Source organism: Pagrus pagrus (genome assembly GCF_965226575.1).
Source record: "Pagrus pagrus genome assembly, chromosome: 4".
Taxonomy (NCBI): Eukaryota; Metazoa; Chordata; class Actinopteri; order Spariformes; family Sparidae; genus Pagrus; species Pagrus pagrus.
The window spans coordinates 29,379,524-29,403,215 of record NC_140188.1 but is presented as its reverse complement, the minus strand read 5'-3'; the positions used below and the strand labels follow the sequence as shown (position 1 = coordinate 29,403,215).

At 40.4% G+C, this 23,692-nt stretch overlaps 1 protein-coding gene across 5 annotated transcripts in view; it reads left to right on the top strand.

Moving 5' to 3' along the window:
- usp2a (ubiquitin specific peptidase 2a) overlaps nt 1-23,354 on the top strand; it is a 51,249-nt gene extending 27,895 nt beyond the window's left edge. For 2 of the 5 annotated variants that reach the window (XM_084350916.1, XM_084350917.1), the window contains exons 4-14: nt 13,775-13,825; nt 15,819-15,942; nt 16,160-16,271; nt 16,398-16,508; nt 17,289-17,353; nt 17,883-17,986; nt 18,296-18,376; nt 19,135-19,213; nt 20,010-20,114; nt 21,188-21,308; nt 22,719-23,354. In XM_084350916.1, the coding sequence (XP_084207042.1) occupies nt 13,775-13,825; nt 15,819-15,942; nt 16,160-16,271; nt 16,398-16,508; nt 17,289-17,353; nt 17,883-17,986; nt 18,296-18,376; nt 19,135-19,213; nt 20,010-20,114; nt 21,188-21,308; nt 22,719-22,803 (1,038 nt within the window). In that variant the 3' untranslated portion in view covers nt 22,804-23,354. Of the gene's footprint in view, nt 1-189; nt 763-13,774; nt 13,826-15,818; nt 15,943-16,159; nt 16,272-16,397; nt 16,509-17,288; nt 17,354-17,882; nt 17,987-18,295; nt 18,377-19,134; nt 19,214-20,009; nt 20,115-21,187; nt 21,309-22,718 lie in introns of those variants that run through there. The other 3 variants (XM_084350920.1, XM_084350919.1, XM_084350918.1) reach the window with 3 other exon arrangements.
- The last annotated feature ends 338 nt before the right edge of the window (nt 23,355-23,692 follow it).

Sequence of the window (23,692 nt, the reverse complement as noted above, 5' to 3'; positions counted from 1 at the left end):
GAATGCACTGTGTTACATAAACCATGGAGGGTTTACCCTGATCATTGTGGAGACGAGTAGTCTCCTTGGTTCTTCAGCTTTGACACAGCAGCGTGGAGAAGGATGGACTGTGACGTAGGCAGCACGGTTGGAGGCGGTCGCTGACGTTTGTTGTAGGCCGACTTTTACCCGAGCTAGAGGAGACAGACCTCCAGTCCTGTACAGCGAAGAGGGAGCACAATATGTATTTATTATCTTTTACGGACCTACTCTAGTGACAGGGCACGCGTTTTGCACACAGCTGCGTATAATGTCACAGCAGCCAGCGGCTCATTCGTAATTATTTAGTCTTTATCGGTTTTGCTGGCGCTGTATCGCTCCCAATAGGGGTAAGTAGAGTGATTTAAGGGGAACGCCACAGGTCCTCTGTTCCGGCGTGATTTGTGAGGCTGGTGCCGTTATATGAATGAATGAATGACAACAGGCAGGGGGCCTATCAGAAAACGGAGGAAAACGTCTAATTCCCGCAACAGAAAGCGGCTCGTCGAGCGGAGCAGGAGCGCTCAGAACACACTCGCTCTCGTCTGAATAACTCGCACCAGTCCTTGGCTTCATTCCTCCGCCAGCATGCCGAGCATGCGACAGTCCTACACGGTGACCGTATCCGAGGAGCCGCCGGCGGCCGCTTTCCCGTTTCTGAAGCAAGAGATGCGGAGAAAAGGCAGCATGTCCGGCTCGGTGCTGGTGTCAACTTTCGTGGGGCTTTTAATAAACCAAGCCAAGGTAAGAGACGGTGCCCGCTGCGGTCCGTTCTCTCTGCCTCAAAGAGAACGGCACACCAAACTCCATTGAAAAATCTGGCAATTTTTTTAATCGTATTATTACTTTCCTATCGGCAAAGCTGTAAAACTCACAAGGCCGTAGTTAAGATTATGTGTGAATTGTCTGGTAGTAACCAGGAAAAGAGCCATGTATAACAGCAAACAGCAGTTATTCAGTAGCTGATTGAGATGTGGTGCTCGTGTGGTCCACTGTCTCCTGTCACTGATACTCGGTGGGTGGTAACAAGCAGTGTAAACGTACAGTAAAAATAAAACGTATATTAAAGTGCTCCCTTACGTGTCAAATGATGCTGAATTTATTTAAATCTCACTACTTTATACAATTGGACGGGTGATATTTTCATGCTCAACCAGCTTAATATCTGTGAGTGTGAGCAGGAATTGGAACCAGTGTTCACAGATGTAGTAAGAGAGTTATGGTTCCTTGCAGGCAGGAACGAGGATGTATGTCACTATAAAGAGGACACAGATGGTTATTTCACTGACAGCGTTATGTATCTTGTCAAAGATGATCAGTTAAACGTTGAAGTGAGTCATTTGCAGAGGTAAGCCGCTCTTTTAAGCCGCTGTACTCTGCTGTGTCAGGATCAGTAGGCCTGCACTGGCAGGTCACTGGTTATATAACCACCATTTAATCCCCTCATAGACTACAGTTGCTCCTACTATACTGCTCTTATGTATTCCATTGAAGGCCTCTGATGGAAATAAATAAAAGACTGACCCATTCTGACAGGGCTTTTTATGCCCTAGAATATCTTGGATATGAATGTTGCCTCTGGCCGTTTCCATATGGACACACAGCCACATACATCATACACATAAATGTAGGTCTGAGTACATAATGTACAGAAAATTATTGTGTTTAAGCCAACTAGGTGTGTAGACAAAACATCTCCTCAGGGTAAATGTATGTAATTATTTTGATGGGTTTAGTTATTATCATGGTGGAAAAGACTTTAAAATAATTTTTCCTCTGAAAAAGTCTTTCCACACTGGAATGATTTTAATAATTAAAAGTCAAACATAGTCTCAAACATTTTAACTACATAAACAAAATCAGGAACGTTAATAATGGTTTGCTAATGTCTAAGAAAAGTCATTTCAGCAAACCATTATATTGTCATAATAAGGATGAGGTTGGCAATGGGTCCAATGGTTAGCATGGCCCTACTGACAACAAGAGACCTTGTATGTTGTCTTTGCCTTAAAGGTGCAATATGTAAGAATTTTAGTTACTTTATTTATCATTTCAAAAAGTGCCTAAAATTGTCAAAGAAATCATCTGAATCTGAAGAAATAAGAATTGTAATGTCACTTGATTGTTTTAAAGAGATATCTACTGAAGTTAAGATAAGCAGTTAGCAGTAACTCTGGTGATATGACGCCCCCAATTTGTTTTGAGTATGAATTCAAGAGGAAGCAAATTATTACATATTGCACCATTAAAGCTTTCCTTGCTGTCCATTCCTTGTGTACAGAAATGGAAGTTAAAGATGCGCGTGCGTTGTGGGGTACACTGAAATTTGAAAGCCTTCTTGTCAGCTGAATTTGTCCGAATATGAAAAGATGAAGAGGAACCGCTTAGTTTGTCACTGGTGTCTTCCTGCTGCAAGTCTGTGTGTGTGTGTGTGTGTGGGTTTATGGGTTTGTATGTGTGTATGTTCCCAAGCTACAGTGTGGAGTGGAGCTGCCGTGTGCCAGCTTCTGTTATGTAATGAGACATCACAGTAGAATACACTTTAGTACAGGCCAGGCCTGGCTGCTTGGCACGCTTTCTGCCTTGTTGTTATTGTCCACCTGCTCCTCCTGTCCTGTCCTCCTCCTTCTGCTCTTGGTAATCATCTGTCCTCTACTCCTCCCCCTCTACAAACCGCCATAAGGTACTCTGTCTTTCTCTTAGTAAGTGCATACATGAATTTGTGCATGAGGGAAATGTGTGTGCAAGTGCGAGTGTGTGTAGTTATCTGTGATCTCGTGTGTGTTTCTGCACAGCATGTTCGCAGCACACCAGCACTGACAGCTGGAAGGTCAAAGGTTGCTTTCTGCTGCAACTTTCTAATCTTGCTCAGTAGTTTTAAAGCTAATGCTAGAATGATGAATCAATTAGATGATTTACAGAAAATCACTTGCAAACAATTGTAATCATCCAATCCAATAATAATCATATATCAGAAGGTGATTGGTTGGTTGGTTGGTTGGTTGTCCTGCAGGATGACACTAAAACTACAGAACGGATTTCCACAAAACTGGAAAGATGGAGGATGGGTCTCGGCCCAGAATAAACCCCATTCTTGGTATTGATACAGATAAAGGGACAGATCCATGATTTTTTTTTCTCACTTTCTTTAACACTGAGAGATTTCATGGCTTTTTTGTTTAATTCGAAGGGAATAAGGCATGGACTTAGAAAAAAAGGCGTGTTAAGACGGTATATTTATGAGTGAGTACAATTTAATGCAAATCCTAAAAAAAATCTGGATCTAGTGGATTTAAATATGTGTTCACAGAAGATTATACATTTTTAAATTTCCTTTATACCAAAGAAAAATACTACCAGATATAGCCTGAGAATACTGCACTGGCATTGACTTCAGTGGGAGTAACTTTTTTTTTATGTGAGTTGTGTAGTATTTATACTGTATCCAATACTGAGGTGATTTGTTACACATACTGTAAGTATTTGGTCATTTTCCATGTACTTGTCAAACCAGTGATGCCATTTTCCAGTGAAGGGTGTCGTAATGTGAAGGCCAGGCTTTGGTATAATAGCCTGTTAGCTAGTAGTTAAGGTTTTTACCACTGAGGGTGATTTTTTTTTTCCCTGTTGGAGGAATGCACAACAGTGGAGATGTGTGAAGATGAACAGAGCTGTTATGTAAGAAACCAGCCAGTGCATTGCTTTATGGTCACATGTTCTCAAACTGTTATCTATACAATGCTGGATGCTAGTGTGATACCCCTGGTGTGTGGAGAATGTCCTCTCACAGCCTTTGATCTAGTGAATTGCAACTAATTGGCCCTGTTCATAGGACCATAGGCTATATGTATTTGTATTTCTCAGAAAGACAGCCATTCTTCTCAGTAAGAGGATCTCACTGTTTACTAGTCTGCATGTAAGTGTGTGAGACACGTCACCCAACATTGACTCCACAAGCTCTGATGACTGATTTCATCCCTTTGTGTGCTTTTTATAAGGGAGAAATACATAGATTGTCTCTCTTTCCCGATTAAGCGGCAACACTGAGTGTGTGTCTGCACACTCACACATACATAAGCTGGTATGTGAGCAAAAGTGTCACCTTTGCTCACATGGGAGAAACTTAACAGCAGCCAAAGAGGTAACTTATAGAGAGTTAGAGAGAGATTGTTTATGATGGTCTGCCAAGTAGAGGGACAGGTCAGAACAGACTGTTCTGCTGTTCTTTCTCAGCAGCCAGCCAATCAGCGGTTGGCGTTCTGCAGTGCCAGGTGGACCCAGGCATCCTGCTGCTGGTAGTGTAAAGTTTAATTTACAGCCCAGGAGACACAAGCAGAGCAGGGAGGGGGAGAAAGTGGCACGTGTTATTGCTTTGGTGTTGGAGGCATATTATTCTAGCATTGCCAATACTGCAATTAGATATTAATCATCCACATTGATTTTGAATCAGCTCTGTGAGTTCCCAGGACTAGAACAGGACTCTTTCAGAGGAGAGTTTTAGTGTCTAATGGTGGTCGAAAGCTGCCTCAGAGGAGTTTTAAACTTAAGGACAATGGCTGATCAATACTGGATTTTTTGGGCCGACTCTGCTATAAGGGAGTAACGTAAGCGCCCAATACATTGATATGAAAGTTTTTTTCATTTTCTTTGTTCATATACACTATGAAGAGCATCTATTCTTTAACATCATGCGTATATATAGCGTAATGCTTATCATTTGGAGGGTAGCTGGTGTTGGAGCCCATCCCAGTTGACATTGGGCAAGAGGTTGGTACACATTAACAACTACAGCCAATTTAGGATCACCAATTGACCTAACCTACATGTCTTGTTAAACTTCATAGCAGATGGTACAGAGATCATCAGAATGCTCCTGTGCGCTCATTTATCATTTGGAATAAGCTCCCCTGTGGGTATTCATTAGGCTCCACCATTTGTGCTCCGAGCTTGTTATTTTCACACATCTCCACGAGGTTTTGATCACTGAGGAGCTGTGGCATCAGGTTGCTTCTCACTATACCAGCCATCCTCCGCCTGTTAAACTATTAACTCACACAGTAGTCATTTGTGCTTTTCTTGTGGTCTGATACAGCAGCTTACAGGCTGCAGCCTTGCCGGCAAACACACCGGCCCCTTCAGCCTCTGTCCCAGTATTGTGCTGCCCCTCTCGGTGTTACTCATTCACTGGAGCCGCTCCTCGCTACCAGAGTGTGGCCGGGCTCATTCAGCAGAGCAAACAGGCCAGACCCGCTGCAGCTGTGACAGCGAAAGTGGTCGGCGCGACCACTTGAGCAACTAATTCTCACAATGCGCCGCACCAGTTCTGCCGCTGGCTGAGTGTTTTTCAAACCTACTGCGAGAAAAAGCACAACCCATTAACACCAGAGTAAGAAAATGAGTGCTGACAGAGTGGAAAGTGAATGAAAAAGAGCAGGTCAGCTTACTGGTGTGACAGTATTTTAATTTTTTCTGTGTTTTTCATTCGTTAACATAACCCGTGTGACTTGATAAAGTGGTTAAATTTAAAATAAAGAGATTAAATTTGACCTTTTTTCACCTGGTCTTTAAAAATGATAACAAAAGGGACAGGTCATTAAACATGATGAATAATTATCGATATCAGCAGATATGAAACTTCATTATCGTGGTAGACTTTTTTGCCATATCCCAGAGGCCTACCCTCACCCAAGAGAGGGCACAGATAACAGTTGACTTCATCTGGTAAATGTTTTCAACATTAAGAGATGTAGAAATATTGTTCTTATTTCAAATAAAACAGTCAAGAGCAAATGGTTCTCATGAGCTCTATTATCAAGTGCATGGCTTCCGAGTAAAATAGCTTTAATAGGCGTTGTAATGGCTTCAACAAACATGTAAATGTATTCCCACAGTCATGTCCTTATGACAAGAATGTAGCCTTAGAACCGTCAGTCAGTTGAACCTGAAATCCTTCTTGTTCTGACCTTCTCATCAATATCAGCTGATGTCTGAAGCTAAAGGAATGCATGTCAGGCATGTGTTGCACTTAACATTCCTTAGACTAAGCTTGATGTTAACAAAGAATGCATGCTGCACAGTTTAATCTACCGCCTGGAGGCCAAAGTTCATTGAGCAGTATCATGTTTGTCTAACGGGCACAAATGCAGAATCTTTCTCTCTTAATCTAGTTTGTTGTTGTCCTCCTCTTTTTCCCATTAAGTCACCCTAGAAAGGAAAGCCATAATGAGGGATTATCCATTTCGTCCAGCCTCCTCACCTTGCTTTGACCCATTTCCTCTGCTCTGACACCAGCCCCCATCCCTCAGGCCAGCAGGCCCACATCTTTGACTTAATTGAGCACAGTGGATAGAGAGATTTTACTTCCACCAAGCTGGGCACATGCCAAAGGGACATTTCCGCTGTCTCTTATTCCTGGCTTTAGGAAGCACTTCAACCTGGCCTCTCTGTTCACCATGCTTTTTAGCCTCAGAGGAGTAGGGTTTCAAAAGCAGCTTGCTAGTTGCCTGAGCTGCTTCCGATATTTATGAATAGAGCATTTTTGCAAAGTTATCCCACTGGACTGCCTCTTTTGTGTACAGGACATATCAGTCTGCTCACATGGAACGAGTGGCAATATGAACAGTAGATGTATGTTCCCTCTTGTGACTGTTGGTATAATGTATCCGCTCTGGTACTCCTCCCCACTCTTTATTTCTCCCATCCTTTCACTTTATCTTCTACAAGACACAAAAATCCTTTTTGAGTACATCACTCTTCTTCCTGCTTTATAAATAAATTGGCAACTGCAAAAGTAATAATTAGACTGAACATTATACACACATTATAAGTAAGTACTGTAGTGTTGCAGAGATGCCTTGGCCTATAGATCTTCTTCTCCAAATGTAAGAAAATATGATACAGACCCCAACAAATGTCACATCATCCTGATTTAAAAATATTTTTCAGTGGGAAAAAAAATTGTGGTGAAAAAATGACTATTCACAATGAATCATCAGAATAATCACAGTGTGTTTTTTTTTTTTTTTTTTACCGTATTGTGCAGCCCTAAAGTGTACATTGTTTTGAAACAGTCAAAAGAATCTTAAAAATGTTATGATTTATAATTGTTGTTTGTAAGATTATTTGACAGTTGAGATATTTAAGATATACTTTAAATAGCGATTTTAGTATTTTATTTGTAACTTTAGATAGTCAGGAAGTAGTCGGATGTAGAAAGGGTTGAAAAGTGGAGGGAATGTATCTCAGGAGCATGAGATACTGCATTCACGGAATCTTAGCAGTAACTGTGAGGACTAGTGTTGGTGGTGTATGAATAATAATAATAATTATACGTTTAGTGTTATTAATATTCATATCTCAGTTAGCTAAAGCTGTTATTACTGCTGTGACTGCTGTATCCCCCCTCCTCCCGTCTCTCTCACTGCTTCTCCCCCCTTCTCCCTAAGATGGTTTTTAGTGTGAAAGTGATCAGAATGTCACAGGCTGCTTTTTCTGTGATAGTGTAACATATTTGTTTAGTTAGTGTTACTGGATGAAAGTCCAAACCAGCCTTTGGAATATGTGTGGAATATATGTGTGCTTTAAAATCTTTGATATTTCTCTGTAACATTCAGTATCCCTGACTAATGGAAACAATCAAAGTTAAGATAAAGAAAACACAACTTTGGGTATGATTCATTAAGATTTATTAACTTTGGCAGAAAACGTATAACCCCCTCGCTAATAGTAGGAAACTGAGAACAGACTTTCGGGGGTCTCGAAATCATTACAGGATTGCAAATGGTTATAGTTGGGTTATAGTTTATTAAACTTTGGTCGAGAGTTATTTCACAAGCAGTGAATAACTACATCAACCATTTATCAATCAATTGTTTATACTCAAGTTGCAATTGGTGTTTATAAACCTTTACATTTGCTTGAAGGAGACATATTATGCTCATTTTCAGATTTATAATTTTATTTTGGGTTTTTTTACGAAAATAGGTTTACATGCTTTAATGTTCAAAAAACACGTCATTTTTTATTATTCTGTCCAGTGAAGCAGCACTGTATTCCCTCTCTGCCTGAAATGGTTTGTTTTAGCTCTTGTCTCTTTAAGGCCCCCTCTATCAAATAAGCAGTCTGCTCTGATTAGTCAGCTCACACACACTAAGCAAGCACTGTGTGTCTGGTAGGCTCTGTCATAGGGCTGCGCAATTAATTGCAAAATAATCGAAATCGCAACATGACTAATTGCAATATCCAAGTTGCAAGAACTGCAATTATTTTGTGAAGGTAAAATGTGTCACGAACAGTGTTTTAATGAAATGTTGTAGTGCTGCAGAGATGCTCTTGCCTACAGGCTTGTTCCCTAGATGTAATAAAACATGTTTGTTTGGCAGAGACTGGGAGAAATGCCACATCATCATGATTTTACTAGTATAGACAATGAAAATTGAAATGTAAAATGTAATCATCCATAATAATCATGAATTGTATCACAGTCGCGGTATCTGTCAAAATAATCGCAATATCACTTTTTGACCATATCATGCAGCCTTACTCTGTCACGTTTTCAACTTCCAGTTAGGTTCACTTCTACAGTGAATACAGGAATAGACTATGCAAATGTGTGACATGGTGACGTAGTGATGTCAAGAAGTCACAGAATTAAAGGCGGGACTACTGCTGAGGTGTTTCAGGTACTTCAGGAGCAGTGTTTTCTGTGGGAGAGAGGAGCTCTCTTTAGCAAGGACTGTGGGCTTTTTAACTTTCAAGACCATTTACATGCATAATAACCTATACATACACTGAAGGAATGGGAAAAAATAATAATAGGTCTTTTGTAAATTGTTTCTAAAGCATTTCATTGTTTGTTAACAGTGAAATAACTAACTACAGTTTAATTAACTATAAACCTACCATTGTGTAACCCAGTTTTTGGAATGATGCACCTGTGTACACTGTCTACAGTGGTTAGTTATTAGTTATTCCTCAGTCACTTAGTGTGTCCTCTTCTGCTTCAGTGTTAAAAGCTGCTTTAAACTGCCTCCATAGAAGAAACACAGAATTTGCATAACGGAATTAGCTGTCATTGCAGTCATGCCACAGGTTGGGATCAGAGCTTCAACCAATACTTCTTGGATCATTGCACACATATATTAAAGATTCCTGTTTGACACACCGCTTTGAAAATGAGCACTTAATGACTTGGCTAATAACTACATCATTGTGTCTGTCAAAGGACTAGAAGTAGTAGGATTACAAAAGAAAAGAATCACTTCATGTATACTCAATATATTGCTATTTGAATGTCACTTCTTGGTTTCATTTACTTCCAGTTTAAAGGATGCTTATCCCTGAACATATCCACATGATCAAATCCCTCCAGTGTGGTGGTGGAGATTTTCCTCAAAAGTTTGTCAAAGCTGCAATAGAAGCCGCTTGACCCTGCCCCAAGGAGCTGCTAACTCACCAAAAATATTGTTATCAGTGTGGCTTTTGGTGTTAGCATCCATTGATGCTACAAATGCTGCCTTTAAATGAGAGTCAAATCCTGATCTAAACACTGAATCAACCCTTATGTGAACGTGGGATGATGGTCCTCGTCTGAAAGTCACATCTGCTCCAAGTCATTCACTCTCGACTCCTCACATTCCAAACTCCCTCACACATTGAGTCACACACACTCCCTCCACACTTGGCCTTGTCACTGTGATTTCACCATGTCCTCTAGCTTTCCATCCCGCAAAAAATAAGAATAGCGTTGCTACGGAGACCGAGCCAAGATGTTTCATTGTCGTGACGTCTGCCAGGCCGGCCGAAGGATCAGCCAATTGCGAGTGTACAAGCAGGCGTTATTATAAGCAAAGCTGCTATTTTTGGGACTGGCCGAGGCATTAGTCAGCAGAGCACCAAGTCAGACACACACATTCCAACAGTGGGGCAAAGAGGTGCGTGTGTGTGTGCGCGCGCATGTGTGTGTGTGTGTTATGAAATATAATTTGAGATGACCACAGAGGATTTGTCCTGCATCCTGTCATTCTCAGTTATAAGTGAGTTTGCAAAGCTGGACACACAAGTGTGTGTGTGTGTGTGTGTGTGTTTGTGTACTTATGTTATATGACCGTGGCCAATAAAGTGTTCCATTCACTACAATGGAATTTACAGAAAGGAGGATTTAGATAAGCCATGGTTAATTAAACTGTAGATTTCCCCCCTCCCTGCATGCTGCACTGACTCTCTCTCTGCTGAAGCAGAGACAGATGGCAGAGGTTGTTTATAAAATAGCAAAAAGCCCTTCTCTTATCAGTACTCATAACTAGATAAGCTGCAGGCTGACGCGACTGATGAACAAACGAACATGCTCCCAATATGTATACCTCCAGGAGGCTAACAGCAGAGCTCAGGACAGGACTGCTCAGTTTGACAAACCTTTGACAAAACCTTCGCTAAACCTGCAATGCAAACAAAGCTCTTCTGTTTAGAGCTGAAATAACAGAAAATTACTCAACAATTGCAATATTTTGGTAATCAATTAGTTCCTTAAAGCTGCACTATGAATGTCCTTACATTAAGAATATGTCATTTGCTCATAGTGACCTACCTAGAATCATCTCTTTACTCTGCACTCCCACTCAGGTCTAGAAAGCTTGTTAGTGTCTTTCAGCTTATTTGGTTCAGTCTCAGGACTTCCACCAACCTTGTTACGAGCAGCAACAGGCAGCTGTTGCAATTCTTGAGATCAATATTTTAATATAGGCTATGGCTTTTCTTGTAGATGCTTTTTAAAGGGTCCGGAATTAGCACCTGACAGGCGCAAAAGGCAGGTAGATTTTACGTTTAGTGAGTAAATCTTTCAAGGCTTTCTGCCACACTGGCTAGTAAATGAATCAAAACAGTCATGTGATAAAAAACTATACTGAGAAACCGTGGTGTTTGGCAAATTAATCAGTAATAAAAGTAAAATTGTTAGATGTAAGACCACTACAACCTCTACTGATCCAGTGCAGAACTTTGTTAGTCAGATTCCTCCAGCTAGATACAATAGAAATTGAACATTATAATCTAGAAAACAAAACAAAACAAATAAAAAACACCAACCAAGTATATGACCCTGTGCATAGAAGTAGCCAGTTAATCATAATCAGTTAACCAAAATGAACAATATTAGTACCACAAACCACTTATTGCACCAGAACCAAACGAAGACCAGGGATAAATGTGGAACAAATGTCAAAAACTACCCAGTACCCACACTGCAACAAAACCATTACAGAGGAAAAACTGGATCACCACCACTTTGTATATATAGTCCCTTTCCCCTAATTAGGTCTTGAACATTCATCCTTTAACAGCCACGTCCCCTTCATCTTCCAGTGCTATGTTTGGTTTAGTCTTGAACATTGAAATGACTCTAGTTTTCATGTGGTCTCAAGTTTGGATTTGGACCGTTTTCGTGGTGGTCCTAATCCACAGTGCTCTTCCGTGAATGTGCCTTAGCTTCACCACAGGTGAGGGTAACAGGGGCCATGTGGTAAGATAGATTTCAGTCACCGGAGAGATCAGGTGACTGGTGTTAAGCTGCCGGTCCTGCAGAGTTGCTCTCTGCCTAGAAAATACAAACTCGAGTTACCACGCTGTTAGTTTCTCTGCTGGACTGCTAGCCAGCTTGTTTTTATACATAATACTGAAGCTGGTCGAACCATCATTTTTGTTGCTCTACACATACAGTATTGTGTTACAGATATTATTTTCTATGCAGAAAGGATTGGTAGAAGAGTAGTGCAGTCGTGAAATAGTATGGTGGCCGATGGGTGCAAACCACAACAGCAATTCAGAAAACACAACAGCAAAAGAGAAAACACAACAGCAAGTTGGAAACCAGGATCGCAAATTCCAAAAACATTCAACAATTCTGTATCATTTCTGGTCAGTGTGGACTTCCGCACATTTTCCACTGTTATTGACACTGATCTGCACAATCAGATTCAACAAGTAAAAGTCCCACCCTTTCCAGTTGACAAAATTCTGATGTGATTTCTGGTTAATGTCGTTGTTATTTTGGAATTTGCCATCGTGGTTTCTATCTTGCTATTGTGTTTTCTGTCTTGCTGTTGTGTTTTCTGTCTTGCTGTTGTGTTGTCTGTCTTGCTGTTGTGTTTTCTGTCTTGCTGTTGTGTTTTCTGTCTTGCTGTTGTGTTGTCTGTCTTGCTGTTGTGTTGTCTGTCTTGCTGTTGTGTTTTCTGTCTTGCTGTTGTGTTGTCTGTCTTGCTGTTGTGATGTCTGTCTTGCTGTTGTGTTGTCTGTCTTGCTGTTGTGTTGTCCGTCTTGCTGATGTGTTTTCTGACTCACTGTAATTGTACTTACTGACTTACAATGTGGAAAATTAATTAAATGTGGCATGGCTTATGTTTTATGAAGTGTAATTGTGTGCTCCTTAGTGGAGGGCACAAGTGCATTCCTTAGCCACCCCCGTGTTCTTTGTTAGTTCTTCCTCTAGCTACTCAATTATATAACCGCTTGACTTATGTAATGAAATTTAAAAGCAGCAAGCGATGACATAAGTTCTGCAAAGCATTTTGTACCATTTAAAGATTTTGATATCATGATAATATGCTTAGCCATCTGTTGTGTTTCACAGGGATTAAATGCATGTATTTCATGGTTTGTTGCCCTGAGAAACGGCGACAGTGAACACCACAGTGTAGAAACTCCTCAAGGTGTAGGTGTTATCTACTGTTGTTGATCAGAACTTTGCCATCTGGGAGTGATTACCAGGAGAGGAACTGACTGCGAGATAACAAAAACAAGTTCCTCTGACAAAGAAAATCCTCCTGCCTCATTCCTAGACGTACACAACACACACATTCAACTGCAAAATGTAGATAGATCACATCTTCATCACATGTCCGGGTTTTATTGTTTGTCCTGCTTTCCTGGGATCTCATTAAAGTACAAATCCAGCCTGAAGGAAAAACACAGTGAATATCTATCTGGTGATAGAACAACCAGTGGTTTCAGTATATAAGATAACATCTGTGTTCTTGCAAGTGTTTGAATGTGGTTTTAATTCATTTTCCCTCTTCCAGCAATTATAAACACAGTTATTTATGTGATACAGACCGTTTTTAAGGGAAAATGCATCTCCCGAAAGCAGAAGTAGTTAATGTAAACAAGAGAAAGAATGTCTGGAAGTATTCATCACAGGTTCTGTTTGAACTTCAGATCTGTTCAAAAATACTTAGTTCATCTATAACTGATCAACACATGGTAAAGCACTACAAACTAAGGCTTAGGGCTCTATCTTATGTTTGGTGCAAAGCATCACAGTGCAAGTGTCATTGCTAGTTTCAGACTGACGCAGTTGTCATTTTCACATCCAGCTCCCTCTTTGTGTAAAAAGCAAATGTACCTGCGCCCAGCTGTGCACCCCTGGGTGTGTTGGTCTTAAAGTGAGGTGTGGTTAGGCGCACTGATGGTGGATTGCTATCTTGATGCAGCAGAAAGTAAATAAAGTAAATATTAGTCATATACATAAACATAGCAATAAGACAAATGGAGATGAAAGTTAACAATGATCACACACATTTGATTTTACTGTTCACACGTCTCCTGTAATACAGAAACAGGCTCCGTACATTCAGATGTTTCCACTGTTAAATATGGTTGGAAAAATGTTTAATGCTTGGGTGAATTAAAGTACATAAATGTAGTTGATTATAAGGTTGATTTGTCTTGTGAATAATGTCGAAATATTATGTCTTTTGTCTTTCAGAATTCAAAGAGTGCCCAAGGCCTTGTGGGACTAAAAAACCTGGGAAACACTGTAAGTCAGCAGCCACATACTGTGTGTGTAATTACATCTGTCTAGTTCCAAGAGCATAGCATATGCAATAGCATATTATTCTTCACAGTGGAGGAAGAAGCTCGATCTGAATTCCCATAATGCAGTTTGTGTAACACTGATAGCAGTTTGTTGGTGGTCCAGCAGCGTATCCATCTACCAGGCAACAGGCAGATGGACGACTCCTAAAATAAACGATGTGTGCTGCTGCGTGTGTGTGTGTGTGTGTGTGTGTGTGTGTGTGTGTGTGTGTGTGTGCGCGTGCGCGCGCGCGCGTGCGTGCGTGCGTGCGTGCGTGCGTGTGTTTGTGTAGAGTAACCTAATCAGAGAGCTCTGAACTATGGACCAGGGAGAACTCGTTCTCTCCTTCTCTGACTGGTTTGATCTTACCAAATTGCTCGTGTCTCACGTGATGGGAGCAGCAGTGTATACACAGTGCTATCTTTGACAACATGCCCTTGTGTATATTCATTACATTGCATAGAGGATTGCATTATACTCAGTAAGGGTTCTTTCAATTTGTCTTGTAAGTTTTTAAAATGTAGTACATTTGCAGATCACCAAATCTCTTTCATTGCATCATCTTAAATATTTTAATTACATACTGTCCACCTATCCATCTAAATATCATTGCATTGATCATCACATTAACAACACATTTTTGCTCAGACGGGGTTTTATTCACCCTTTGCTGAAAGTTAGATGAGGAGCTCTATAAGGTAATATGAGGTTGGAGCTAGCAGACAGTTAGCTTAGCATAAGGACTGTTATGGGAAACACCTTTTTTTATCCATACGAGGACCTGATTTTGAATACATAACATTGTGGTTTATTTTATTTAGGTTATGCGCAGGACTACTTCTTGTAGTGTTGTTCTCACAGTGCCGCTGCCAGGCAACCACTGGAGACTTCAGAAAGTCCTGCACATAACTGTAATGTGTGTTTTTTATGCTTAGCACTGGGTATTGTACAGAATAAACAAATAAGCTAAGCTAGCCATCTGCTGGCCTCAGCCTCAACTTTTTGCTTTTACACTTCCATGTTGGTACGGATTGAACAAACTGATATAATGGTTTAATTAATTAATGGGCTTTAGAGGTGCTGGTAGGTGGATTTTGTCACCATTGCACAGAACCAGGCTTGCAGTCTCCCTCTGTTTCCAGTCTTTATGCTATGCTAAGCTAAGCTAACCAGGTGCTGGCTCAGACCTCAACTTCTTTTAACACTTCTATTTTTCACTATAGGCATATTTTGTTATCTTCAGAGCCAAGCTAGCTGTTTCCTTCTGTCTCTATGCTAAGCTAAGCTAACCAGCTGTTGGCTGTAGCTTCATATTTAGCTTACACACATGAGAGTGGTATCAATCTTCCTGTTCAACTTGACAAAAAAGTCATAAAGTGTATCTCCCAAAATGCCAAACTGTTCCTTTACTTTGTTGGACATACAAATCAGTACAACCAGTAAATAGTGACAAGTATGTTTTCAACTAAATTGTAAAGATATTGGTAGCGCTGGGCGGTATGGCTGTAAAATTATATCTCAATATTTTTAGGCCATATCGCGATACACGATATATACCTCGATATTATGACATCTTCTCACAAGCCCTTTATAAATGTTAGGACTGGCCGACAGAATCAAACATCACAATATTGTGGAAAGTAGAGCAAGTTTTAAAACAAGTAGAACAGTCTGATAAGTGAAGTAAATGACGTCACACATGACTGTAATGCAGCCTTTAAAACCAGGCAAAGACGACACTTGCGCTATATGATACAATGATATATCAAATCTCAGTATTTAGTCTCATATCACGTTGACAATATATACCATATATATTGCCTGGCCCTAGATATTGGATGTTAAAAGACAGGCGTCTAGACATGTAGTCTGTCAGCAATGAACAGGAAGGCAGGAGCTTTGTGTCACTTCATCTGTCAAGGAATTAAACTTTTCGTGTTGTTTTTCCTTGCAGTGTTTCATGAACAGTATCCTGCAGTGTCTCAGCAACACACACAGCCTGCGAGACTACTGCCTGCACAACTCGCACCGCAGAGACCTTAACAACAACAGCCGCACCAACACAGCCCTCATGGAAGGTGAGAGATGTGTCACACAGGCCCCCTAGAGTCCAAAACAAACACTCATAGCTGCACACAACTAACAAACTCATTACCCGTTTACTTCTGGATTAGAAGTACATCTTTCAGAACACATTAGGAAAAGAGACACAATGATTCCTTGTCTTTGACGTGTAATACATGTATTATTTTATGTCCCAGTGTGTGAGTAACTTGAGTGTTTGTGTTCTGGTAGAATTTGCCAAGCTGATACAGACCATGTGGACGTTGTCCAGCAGTGAGGCAGTCAGCCCGTCTGAGTTCAAAACTCAGATCCAGAGATACGCTCCCAGATTTGTGGGATACAAGTAAGCTGCTGTACATCTCTTTCTGATAATAATATGACTGCATTAGTGAAGTTCTGTATCTACATCTGAAAACAGTGACAACAGCTGATATTTGTGGTTCTGACTGATTGTTTCCGTGTCTTGCAGCCAACAGGATGCTCAGGAGTTCCTGCGTTTCCTCCTGGACGGGCTGCACAACGAGGTCAACAGGGTCACTGTCAGACCAAGAGGCACTGTGGAGGACTTTGACCACCTGCCGTAAGTAACCTTTCTGCAAGGGACAGCAGACCAGGTGTAGCTCTAAACAGACAGAGACATAAAGAAACTAAATGAAATGTCCAAATTACCATTTTGGAAAGTGTATCCTAAATTGAGGAATTTGTTTGGGTGATATTAGGGAACTTGACCAAATGAAATATTCAAGCATGTATTGTATTGACTTTTTACCCATGAGCAACCTGTCCGACTGGCAAAAGAGCAGAATTAGACACACCTCAACTGACAGATGGAAAAATAGGGCGATTTTAGAAGCCTGCTATATGTTCTGTTTGGTATACAGTATGTGACCAAGGCAACATGAATCATTAAGGCTTCATCATTTTAGGTTGCGTGCAACAGTTTGAGCTCCTGTGTCGAGTGGTTGCCTCTCTGGGGCCCAGATCAGCTTAATGCTCCAATTCTCCTTGGATATAATTATCAGTTATCTAACTGTGGCTTGTTTAAGGGTCAGAGTTAATCTCTGCAACTTTCAGTATTACCCTCGAAATGAGTCCCTTCCGCCTAAATATGAAAAACAATGCAGGTAAATACTATTTTCCAGCTTGAAAATGTGTGTCAGGGTAGAAAGTGTCTTTTTAATCCCTTTTTCTCAGATTCTGCCACCTATGATAAAGTAGGTCAGCTCCCTCAGTAATCAAAAATGAACCCTCTGTTATATTATTAACCTTTTTACTGAATCAGGACAGCTGAGTGTCATCATCAGTGTCTTGTCCATGTTGTATGTAATATTCTAACAGTCTCTCTCTTCTCTGTGTTCAGGGATGAAGAGAAAGGTAAGAAGATGTGGAGTAAATATCTGGAGAGAGAAGACAGTAAAATAGTCGGTAAGTCGAAATGCATCATGATCACTTTTAATCAGTTTTATAGAAAGGGATACATTGAATTTTGTGATGAATTTAGACTTGACTTCTTTAGGGATGGAACTAATGATTTTTTTCATTGTCGAATAATTTATTGATTATTTTCCTGATTGATCATTTAGTTTTTTGGTCTGTAAAATGTTACCTAAAGATATTCAGTTAACTGTCATAAGATGAGTAAAGAAAGCAGAAAATATATTCACATTTAACAAGGTGAAATCAGAGAAAAAAAATCACTGAATTATCAAAATAGTTGGACATCAAATAATTGATTAATCGATTAAATGTTGCAACTCTCGACTTGTATAGGTGACATTTTGTTTTACACATTAAACTTGTCTAGTCTGGACATAGCATGGTAGAGGCAGAGCTGGCTTACCGTCCAACCGAAAACTAAGATGACATTCATATGATTAGCATAAAGAGAAGTACAGTTATCATCTCCAGTCATCAGTGACATGTTTTTCTCATGTAATCTTTCCTGCTCTTGCAGATCTGTTTGTCGGGCAGCTGAAGAGCTCTCTGACTTGCAGCCACTGCGGTTTCTGCTCCACTGTCTTCGACCCCTTTTGGGATCTTTCTCTACCTATCGCCAAGGTTAGGAAACACACACACACACACACACACACACACATAGGTCATACTCACATAACAGGTAGCAGATGTCATGTGGTGCAGAGGTGACGTTTTTTTTTTTTTTTTTTTTCTCGACGATTTGAAAACCTTTGGAGCACAGCTCTTAACATGAGCTTTTTGGTTCCTACCTGTCTCTCTTTGTGCTTTGCTTTGTGTGTGTGTGTGTGTGTGTGTGTGTGTGTGTGTGTGTGTGTGTGTGTGTGTGTGTGTGTATGTCTGTTGTGTGCTTTGTGTGTATGCTAATGTGAATGCATCCATGTTTGTGCTCAGAAGGGCTATGGTGAGGTGAGTCTGATCGACTGCGTGCGGCTCTTCACCAAAGAAGACGTCCTCGACGGAGACGAGAAGCCGGTGAGAACCGATGGACACTTTCTCAAGCCACTTTCGTAGCACTACAGTATCATTACTATACATTACTACATCACTACATGTTTCATTTCATTGGACAATTTCTGTAGCCACATTTATTTTCCAGACAAGGTACCTGGAGATTTTAGTCTCAGGAAACATTCTACTTCAGCCCTGCGTTTCCACCACCGTTTACAGACCAGCAAAGATTAGGCGAATTAGTCCTCTGATGTATGAAAAGGCAGCTTCTGGTTTGACACATAATTTTTTTGCACAACTAGACAACAACAGTAAGGCCTTGTCTTCATTGTTTGTCCATCTTTCTTGTGCTTTTTTGTCCATGTTGGTGCCTTAAATGAACAAAAAACAACCTGTTTTGAGGCAACAAATAAAAAAAAAAATAGTGGTTTAAAATTCAATGCTGGGGGAACTTGACCAATCAGTGCTAGAAACACACAGAGTTCATCCAAAAGATCCTAGTCCGTGGGGGAATTTCTGGTAGTTGAAACGCGGCTTATGTTTCATTTTCTGCTCTTCATTACCCACAATTATATTTAATCAGTGGTTCACTGCTTTACCAAGCATTCTTTCTTTATGGTCGAACACTTAAGAGATCCTTAAAAAGTCTCAATTCTGCCAATCAAAAACTAGTAACCATATCATTGTAGTAGTAATTTCACTAGATGTCAGTCTGTGTGCTTCATGTTGTACTGGCAGCTTGTAAACAGTGCCTGAACTAACTCTGTGTTTGTTCTTCACAGACGTGCTACAGGTGTAAAGCCAGGAGGAGATGCACAAAGAAGTTCACAATACAGAAGTTCCCCAAGATCTTAGTGCTGCGTATCCTTTCTCTGGACAACAGGGTCTGATACTGATGTGTTATATTAGACATCTGCAGTGAGCCTATAGGGTGCCACAGGGATGAGTCCTAACACCCAGAAATAAGTTAGCATTTTTGGACTTCTGGTTCCCTCATGTCGATACATATTGTTAACTGTGACATGTTATCACTAAGGTTTGGGGCTTTGGTAACGTTACTGTAGAGTTCACATAGGAAGTAAACAGATGTGCAGCTCCTAAAATGGATACATGTCACTGTAAAAGTAGTGAATGGCTGTGAGAGTATGTCGGTGTTAGTGGGATGTATAATGGCAACACTGTATCACACAGCAGTCGAGTGCAATTCAAACATTACTACAGATGCACCCACGCCTTGAAACAAGTCAGTCAGTACTATTTTGCATGAATTTGCATATATTTGTAATCCCCATTAGATTTGTTAGAGAAACTGCAACTTGAGCATCTGCAAATAATTTGTGAAAATGTCCATTTCAACACACATCCATGTAGAATAGTTCAGTGTGGCGGCTGCTTTGAGCTGCTTCTCTGTGAATGACTGCTCTGATATCCTGACTCCGAGTACAATAAAGTGTTTGAAGCACAGTGTAGTGCACAGTATAATTGGCTGTAGTTTTCACTCACATCCACCAATGCCCAGATGTTTCTGTGTTTATGGCATACAGTGAAGAGAGTGAAGACTTGAAAATATTCCACCAAATTTTTACAGAGTCGAACAAAATGTTGGCCGAATGTATTCTATGTGTTCACACAGAGGAGTTGGTCCTTGACTCTCCAGACCTGAAACGCTTCTCTGAGGCACGACGAACCAGCAAACTGTCCACCTTTGTTAACTTCCCTATGAAGGATCTTGACCTGCGGGAGTTTGCCTCCGAAAACAGCAGTAAGTACTGATTCTAAGGTCCAGGCCTGTTTGTAACGAACATAATTATAATATATTTAATATATATAGACGTAGTGTCACATCATTTTAAGTAGAGAATTGTTGAAATCTGAGGCACTCAAGAGGGTGATGAGATAAAAAAGCCTTTAATATCTCATGGCTATTGAATCATAAAAGCAGTTAAAACATTGCATATTTTGTCAAGATTAATTATGTGACTACTTACCTGCCCAAACTGATCATGTGACTGTTTGCTAACCTATATATGAAATAGCCGAAAGGCAACGTTTTAGACATGCCCTGATTAAGACCTGAATGGCTGACATATGAAGGCATATTTATACTGCTGTTATGATTCAACAGGAATGAGATATCAAAGGCTTTTAAGTCTGAAACTGAAACTGCCCAAATCAGAAATTGATAAATAAATGGCTCAATAAATAAAGAATATGCCATTAAAGGCACCAAAAATAAAATTGAAAATAAATGTATTTAATTTCTCTTTTAATTTCCAATTGTATTTATCAATAAGATATTCATTTCCCCGCCTTACTGTGCTGTGATTGGCTTTGAATGACAGCCCCCTTTATGCATAATGGAGCAGACATGCATACACAAAAGTAAAAAGAAATACAGGAATAAGTAAGATTGTGGAAATCAATAGTGGGAAAATGTGAATAATCATGAAAATAATGCAGAAATAAATAGTAGATGTAAATAAGTATATACATTTAAAAATTTAAATTGAAAATTGAACGGGATGTAATTAAAAAAGTTGAATTAATACAAAGGTAAATAAATTCAGAGATTAAAGCACAAATATCAATGCCAGTGTCACATTTTATAAATGAATGAACATTATTTTCAGTTTTGGGTGCATTCAATGGCATATTAATGTATTCATTGAATCATTTATATATTTATTTATTTATTTCTGAGTTTGGCATTTTCAGTCCTCCATACCTGAGTGCCTCAGACCCCCTACCGACCAGCACTCCTTGCATACTGTTGACAATACTGACTTGAAAAACAGAACTGCAGCCTTTTTGTTTTTTGTTTCTGTCCTGTTGTAGTAAATGCAGTGTACAACCTGTATGCAGTGTCCAACCACTCAGGCACCACTATGGGCGGTCATTACACAGCCTACTGTCGCAATCCCAACTCGGGAGAATGGTACACCTTTAATGACTCCAGGTAGGTGTCACCATCATCACCAATCAAGACATTTGATATTAGAAATGTAGTTTGCAGCATGGAAAAAGACACTTGTAAGTGCAGGAATAACCATTAAAACTGGGATTTACTATAACTATTCCTTCTTCTTCTGGCACAAATACCACACAAAAATGCACCACCATTTTGATAATTGAGATTCGACTAAGCTTGCATTTGTTCTCCACTCTGGCCATCTAGTTGGTGAAACAAACTAATAAACAGTTGTAACTCATAACTTGTAGGGTTTTTCATTAGAATTGGGTTGTTAAAGAACTGCTTGTTTCCAAGTTGATTTTTTCCATTAATTATTGATAATATTCCTAGTACAGGAATTTTGAGTACCTTCGGACAGGGCTAGCGCGTTAGCATGGAGAGATATCACTGCAACACAATACATAGACATCATAATGTAATAACTGTTTGTTGTTTAAGTTTTCATCTAAAATTCTTTCATATTGCCCCTTTAAAAATGAAGCTACTATGTATAACCAAATATCACCATCCACACACACACAGGGAAAGGAGCAGGTGAGGGAGAAGGGAGGGGGGAAAGGCAGATAGGGGAAAAACACAGAACAACAGAAAAACAACCTCACTGCCACAGTAGCACCGTGACACTAATTAATAGGATTATCAGAGCTGTGTGAAAACATGTACTTGTACTGGGCTTTCATAATGATAATTGTGCAGTCTCTCTTGATTTCACATATGCAAGAGCTAAATCATTTATAATGAATATTTTACCACATAATAGAGTCTGTTATAAACCTGACCTCATTAGCAGTTACCATGACCAACAACAGATAAGTCAAACTCCAGTGAGTGTAATGAAGGTGCAGATAATCCTCCTCACCTCCTTTATCTCCTCTGCTTCCTCCTGAGTATCCAGTCACTCTTTCTGGGCTCCTTCCTGCTACACTGCACTCATTCAGAACACACCACTCTACTGCCTCTACCTCTCTCTTTCTAACTGAACCATGTATGTTACAGATCTAATGTTTTCCACCAATCTCTGCTACTGTTGTATCTGCTCACTGCAGTACATCACCATACAGTGTTTCTCTCTTCAAATGAACACATGCATCATGTGTGGTCCTGTGTGTGTTCTGCTCCTGCTGTTTTCTTTATTAATAACTGAACATGTATTACACCATGTATGCTTTATACACTGAACACCTTTTAAACTCACAAAAGAAGTCAGTAGTAGTTGGTGTATGTAATTAGATGGTGCAGATTAGGGCAGCTACTTGCGGGTTATTTTTTATTACCGAACATTTTCACAATTAATCAATTGGTTGTTAGATAATGAGTTTCTTTGTCTTCACATACTTCCTCATACATTTTTTGCTTCTCATGTTTGCTTCCCAAATCCCCTCACTTTCTTTCCAGAGTAACGCCAATGTCCTCCAGCCAAGTGCGCAGCAGCGACGCTTACGTATTGTTCTACGAGCTGGCTTCCTCCTCACGGATGTGAAGCCTCCTGGAGGACGACGAGCCGCAGGACCACTGACTGAAGGCTGGAAAACAAGAGTGTTGGTGGAGCCAGGCGTATTTTGGACTTGTACTTTGACATATATATATGTCTCTCTCTCTCACACACAAACACACGCTCGTACACACACACACACACACACACATTCTGGCAGACACTTCCACTCGGCTGGAGGCTGCTTCTCTCCACAGAGAGAGCTGGAGAGGGGAATACTCTGGAAACCACAGGAACCTGATCAACCAGCCCTGCTGTCTTTCCCTCTCTGTTTTTACCCTTGTGTCTTGCTCACTCTGGCCGGAGGTGTGTGTTTATTGTGTGTTTGTGTGTGTGTGTGTGTGTGTGTGTGTGTGTGAGTGTGTGTGCGTGTGCAAGGCTGACACAGGGCAATAATCCCATCTGACTGACCTGCAGGTGAATCCGTCTCCATCTCAGAAGTCCCTCTCTATGCACTGCAAACCGAACTCTCACCCTTGCCGCGCCTCGCTTCTTTTTCTTCTCGTAAGCCTCAAAGTATTAAAACTGACTTGTTGCGATTTTTGACTTTTTCCTGCTTTGAATTCATGTTGTTTTTATGCTTTTTTTGGGGGGGGGGGAGGGGGATTACTACCCTAGCACCATGAGCATCTTCATTACCACCATCACTTTGGACTGTGGATATAATGTTCTTAGTGTGTGACTGTAACAGACTGCTAATGGTTACACAGAGCTTAGAGCCCACCGGCCAGCTTGGTTTTCATGGCTTTCCCCTCCACTGCACTGCAACACTCCCGTGTCTCTGTTGGCATCTTCTTCACTCTCTTTCTTTGTTCTAAAAGTGGTTGGGAGGCCGACGGCACTGTGAACGTGACATGTTTCAGAGGGCGACCCTCTA